General features: G+C 53.4%; 1 protein-coding gene across 3 annotated transcripts in view; it reads right to left on the bottom strand.

The window, feature by feature from the left end:
- Positions 1-5315, bottom strand: part of LOC104995706 (myeloid cell surface antigen CD33-like) — a 21357-nt gene extending 16042 nt beyond the window's left edge. The window contains exons 1-6 of one of the 3 annotated variants that reach the window (XM_010849683.1): positions 5189-5315; positions 4744-5124; positions 4260-4538; positions 3976-4020; positions 2251-2347; positions 530-611 (exon numbers count right to left, since the gene is read on the bottom strand). In XM_010849683.1, coding sequence (XP_010847985.1) covers positions 530-611; positions 2251-2347; positions 3976-4020; positions 4260-4538; positions 4744-5124; positions 5189-5225 — 921 coding nt within the window. In that variant the 5' untranslated portion in view covers positions 5226-5315. The remainder of the gene's footprint in view (positions 1-529; positions 612-2250; positions 2348-3975; positions 4021-4259; positions 4539-4743; positions 5125-5188) is intronic. The other 2 variants (XM_010849684.1, XM_010849685.1) reach the window with 2 other exon arrangements.
- Between the last annotated feature and the right edge of the window lie 661 nt (positions 5316-5976).

The following is a 5976-nucleotide window of genomic DNA, read 5'->3' as shown; positions in this document are numbered from 1 at the left end:
GTGTTTTTTTTGCTTTGGCTCCGTCTCTTCATTCTTTCTGGAGTTAGTTTTCCACTGATTTCCAGTAGCATATTGGGCATCCACTGACCTGGGGAGTTCATCTTTCAGTGTCCTATCTTTTTGCCTTTTCATGCTGTTCATGGGGTTCTCAAGGCAAGAATACTGAAGTGGATTGCCATTCCCTTCTCCTGCTTAACCACAAACCAAGCAGGCTTGCTTAGCAACAAAACCATGCAAAAGAAGCCCATGACCTGTCCCTCAAACAATAAAACAATGGTGTGATTGTGTGGTGTGGCATGAACCCTCCTCTTAGGAACTATAATAACTGTCTTTTCCATGGCAATCATCTCCTGATTTGTCTGCCTCACATATTTGAATAATAATGAATCCTACATTTTCAAACAAGCAAGAAGGGGAAGAGAAAGAGCTCATTTCTGGACATGCTGAAAGGAGCATGGCCATGGGCCACCCCACGCACTGGGGGGATACACAGGGCAGGCTGCATTGCCAGGGTCCCCATGTCACTCACCAGGGAAGCTGGCTCTGCAGCAGAGTAGATGTCCTCCATGTCCACTGCGGTCTTGGCTACCTTCTTCCTGTAGATCTTCACTCTGATGAGAGAGAGGGTTTGTGACACAGGGTCACTCTTTTGAGGCTGGAGTGAGTGCTTAATGCAGGTCAAGTGTAGGGCCAATATATCCAAAGACCAATATATCCAAAGAAAACCATAATTCAAAAAGATGCATGCACCCCAATGTTCATTGAAGCATTATTTAAAATAGCCAGGGCATGGAAGCAACTTAAATGTGCCTTGACAGAGGAATGGATAAAGAAGATGTGGTACTTGTATACTATGGAATATTGCATGCATGCATGCTAAGTCACTTCAGTCGTGTCCAACTGTTTGTGACCCTATGGACTGTAGCCCGCCTGGCTCTGCTTCCATAGGATTCTCCAGGCAAGAATACTGGAGTGGGTTGCCGTGCCCTCCTCCAGGGGATCTTCCCTCAGACCCAGGGACTGAATCCATGTATCTTACGTCTTCTGCACTGGAAAGTGGGTTCTTTACCAGTAGCACCACCTGGGAAGCCCTACACTGGAATATTACTGGCCATAAAAAAGAATGAAATGCCATTTTGCAGCAGCATGGATGGACCTAGAGATTATCACACTAAGTGAAGTAAGTCAGACAATTATCGGTTGCTCATTCATGTCTAACTTTTTGCAGCCCCTTGGATTGTAAATCATTAGACTCCTCTGTCCATGGAGTTCTCCAGGAAAGAATATTGGAGTGGGTTGCCGTTTCCTTCTCCAGTGGATTTCCCTGACCCAAGGATCAAATCCAGGTCTCCTGCATTGTAGGCAGATTATTTACCATCTGAGCCACTAGGGAAGCCTGAAGTCAGACAGAGAAAGATAAATATCATATGATATCACTTAAATGTGAAATCTAAAAAAAAAAAAAAAAAGGTACAGATGGACTTATTCACAAAACAGAAATAAAGTCACAGATGTAGAAAGCAAACTAATGGCTACCAGGGCAGAAAACAGGGGGAGGGATAGGTTGTGAGATTGGGATTGACATATACACACTACTATGCATTAATGGGCTTCCCTGGTGGCTCAGTGGTAAAGAATCTGCCTGCCAATGAAGGAGATGCAGCTTCAATCCTTGGGTTGGGAAGATTCCCTGGAGAAGGAAATGGTAACCCGCTCCAGTGTTCTTGCCTGGAGAATCCCATGGACAGAGGAGCCTGGTGGGCTACAGTCCATGGGGCCCCAAGGAGTCGGATATGACTTAGAGACTGAGCACGAGCAAGATGCATAAAATAGATAAGTAATAAGAACCTGCTGTACAGCACAGGGACCTGTGCTCAATACTCTGTAATGACTTATAAGGGAAAAGGATCTAAAAAAGAGTGGATATAGGTATATGCATAATGATTCACTTTGATGTATACCTGAAATTAACACAACACTATAAACCAACTATACTCCAATAAAAATTTTAAAAGGGTAGAGTAAGTCCCGGAGCCTTTATCACAAAACTGTACCAAGGCCCCCACCCCCCCTACCCCCACCCCACCAGGTCCTGAATCTCTAGGATCAGGGCTGGGAGCACTGTCACGCCTGGCTAGGTGGCTACTAGCTGGATTCTCATTACCCCTGCAACCCCGCCCATGCTCTGGGTCCTCGAAATCCCTCCAGGCCCCTCTTCTCCTCCACTGGCCCACACCCAGCCCAGCTCACACGAAGAAGATGAGGCCGAAGCAGAGAACAAGCAGCATGGTGACGCCAGCTCCCGCGATGGCCCCCTCAGTCACTCCTGCCCCTGTCCCTGATTCCCCTGCAGACGAGAGAGACACTTGGAGAGAATTCCAACCTTGACTCCTCTCCTCAGCATGCAGAGGGGTATCCTGCCCCTCACATGCAGGGTCCAGCCGCTGGGTTCCCCCTCCCCTCTCAGAACCTCAGCCTTTTGCAGAAGGGCACAGTCTAAGCGGCATTTGCCTCTCCAGCCCACACTCTTCCAACAAACTTCAGCTCTCCTTGGAGTCAACTACTTCTCCATCCAGGGTCTCTATGTAACAGACCCCAGACCCGGCCACAGCAGAGCCATGAGGCTCTGAGCCCTGTCGACATTCCAGACAGACAGACAGCGAGTCTTTGGGGGATGCTGAAAGGCCTTGCCCCTCCTTCCTTCCAGGGAGGGTGTCTAAATCTGCTCTCTCGGCCTCTGTTGACACTGTCACTCAGAGCTCACGGTGGTGTTTTGAGCCTCCAGAAATACGTGGAAGAAGGAACCTTCTCAGACCTTCATATCAGATCCAGACGGTGTTCCTGGCCCTGCCTGGCCAAGCCTCCTGGGACCCCAACACTCAAGATGAGGTACATGTGGACATTACGTGTCAATGATTGGATGGGCACTGCTGCGAGATTGCTGATGGGGCTCACTGTCCAGTTGTCATGACCCATGGGACTAGAGCAACGAGGAGAGCGCTGGGCTCCAGAGAGGGGTCAGCGTGAGGGCTGGGGTGGGGGGTGGTGCTGACAGTCAAAACATGGCCCCAAGTGACACTGAGGGGCAATGAAACCACTCTGAGTGACACTCTAATGGTGGATACGTGTCATTACATCTTTGTCCAAACCCATGAAATGTACCCCAGGTGGTACAATGGTAAAGAATCAGACTATCCATGCAGAAGACAGAACAGATGCAGGTCCCATCCCTGGATCAGGAAGAGCCCCTGGAGTAGGAAATGGCAACCCACTCCAGTATCCTCGCCTGGAAAATTCTATGGCCAGAAGGGCCTGGGCAGCTACAGTCCAGGGGGTGGCAAAGTGCTAGACGTGACTGAGCACACACGCACACATGAAACATGCAATGCCAAGAGTGAACTCTAACATCAATCACGGACTTTGGTTGAAAAGGATGTGTCCGTGGAAGTTCACTGCAACATGTACCCTAGGAGCGGGGGGATGTTGGTGAGGGAGAGGCTGTGTGTGTGTAAGAAAGTGCAGGAAGGGCAGGGGAAGTCTCTTTATCTTCTGATCAGTTCTGCTGTGAACCTCAATGTGTTCCTCAAAATAAATTCTAATTCATAAAAAAAAAAAAGCTCACCTAGGACTTCAGTGATTGGTGAAGGATAAAGAGCATGTTTAGTCTCAATCTGTTCCTCAAAATAAAGTCTAATTTTTAAAAATGCCAGCCAAGGACTTCAGTGATTGGTGAAGGGCAAAGAACATGTTTAGAATGGGCGGGGAGGAGGATGTGGGTCACTTGGCAAGACCAGAATTGGAGGATACTGGGGACGAGACCTAATGGGGGCATCTGTCTCAATGTAGGACCCCGCTCAAGCCCCATGATTTGAATGTGGGTACATCATTTGAAAGTACAGCTCTGAGCCAAGCTGGCAGAGACCCCACTCCAGTCAATGCCCCGCGGGGGAGGGGGAGGGGGGGGCTCCTTCCTACCTGTGCCATCCCCTGTGCAGATATTGCCTGGGTTCCGTGAAGCATCTAGGACCGGAAGAGAGCATTTCCCTCCTCAGTGGGGGGGTGGGGGGAATGGAGTGAGGCAAGTGTAGACATCCCCTCCCCCCACACACAAACCCAGAAGCCACAAAAATCCAGGTGGGACAGGCCTTATGTCCCTCTAGCCCCCTCCTCAGCCGGGCCTCCAGGACAAGAGTACCTCGCATCCCCAGCACCTGCCCACACACCCTCAGGCCCCCCAGGCGTCCTCACCCCTCACTCACAGGTGACATTGAGCAGGATGGTCCACTCCACCATCGCCCCGCTTGTGGGGAACTTCACCTGACAGGTGAGCCTGGTGCCCTGGTCCTGGGGCCGTGGGGTGAGGGTGATCACCGACGAGAAGGGGGTCCTGGGGCCCAGGGAGCTGGGGGCAGCTGACGTCCAGGAGAAGATGAGGGGCATGGCCGGCTCACAGGCCCAGGGCACAGAGCAGGTCAGGTTCCCGGGCCGGCCGGGCTCCAGGGCCCCCAGGCTGAGGACATGGGGCTGGTGGGTGAGGGCTGGTGAGAGCAGAGGGGAGACGGGGGATCGGGAGGAGGCTCTGAGGTGTGGCCCCCCCAGAGAATCTTCAGGCTTCAGTGCAGCCCCTACCTCTGAGCCCCCACCTGCTTTACCCTCAGCCCCTCCCAGGAGGGGTCCCCACCCCAGCCCTGCCCTGGGACCTCCATGACCCCCACTGTGGCCTCTCCTAGATCCACTGCTTACCTGTCACATTCAAGAAGAGCTGTTCAGACACGTAACTCCATTTCATCCTTCCTCTTTCCACACGAAAAAAGTAGGAACCTCTGTCACTCTTCCTGGCGTCTCTGATCTCCAGGGAGCAGTTGTTGTCCCTGGGGTCCCCGAGGAGGTGGAATCGGCCCTGGGTCTCCTCCTGAACTTCACGATCTAATTTGTTTGTGGCCACGGGGGCATCCACGAATATTTCGGCCCCTTCCCGGAACCAGAAGCCATGAACAGGGGTAGAAACACTGGGGAAGCCCCTGGGATAGTTGACGGAGCAGGGCACGCGGACACACAAGCCCTCCTGCACCGACACGGACCGCGGTGCTTTCAGCCAGTAATCCCGATCCTGAGCCAGGGACCCTGCGGGGAACCGAGGATCAGCCGAGCCCGAGCCCCACCCACCCCTGCCCCGCCGTCCACTCACCCGCCCACAGAGGTGGCAGCAGCAGCAGCGGCAGCATGTCTGAGCCGGAGGGTGTCTGGACGTCCTTGTGTGAAAAGAGAAGGGAAGGGAGAGGGAGGTATGGCTGCGGGGAGACCCATGGGAAGCTGGGGAGGAGCAAGAAACTGTTCACAGAAGAGGAACTTCAGAGCCGGAGCTCCTCCCCCTCCACACACAGCAGACAGGACACCCCTGGGTCCAGAGACCCCGGAGACCTGCCCAGAGAGGAACAGACAAGCAGGGGACCCCTGTCCTGACCCCCATCTGGGGCTAGTCCCTCCAGCACCAGAGCTTGGACCTGTGAAGACACGGAGGGCTGGGACTCAGGTGGCCTCCTAAGGTTCTCCCATCCGAGCTCCGCTGTCTACACCAGGGCACTGCTCAACTCCACTCTTGACCTGGAGAGTCACAGCCTCACGGAGACCCTCAGGTGGTCACTCCTGCTAGATGCAGGGCTCTTTACGGTCTGTGGGAGCGTCTGGAGCAGAAGACAAGAAGGGGCTCCTGGGTGAAGTGAAGGCAGCAGCCAGCCACCCATTCACACATCCCTCCAGCAGTGAGCGTCTCTGGGTGGTGACCTGGAGGCCAGAAGGGATATGACTCACCTGGTCCGGGCTGGAGACATGCTCCCTGCCCGGGGCCCTCACTTCCTCCCCCGACACACAGCACTGCTGGGTCTAGAGCTGTGTCACTGGTGAGACTGCCATGTGTCCTGGCAGCATTCTGGGGTTTTCTAGAGTTAGTGTCCTGGCAGCATTCTGGGGGTTTTC

The sequence above is a fragment of the Bison bison genome, unplaced genomic scaffold (assembly GCF_000754665.1).
Source record: "Bison bison bison isolate TAMUID 2011002044 unplaced genomic scaffold, Bison_UMD1.0 scf7180017864285, whole genome shotgun sequence".
Classification (NCBI taxonomy): domain Eukaryota; kingdom Metazoa; phylum Chordata; class Mammalia; order Artiodactyla; family Bovidae; genus Bison; species Bison bison.
Note: the sequence above shows the minus strand (reverse complement) of the source record. Positions and strands in the feature narration are given on the sequence as shown.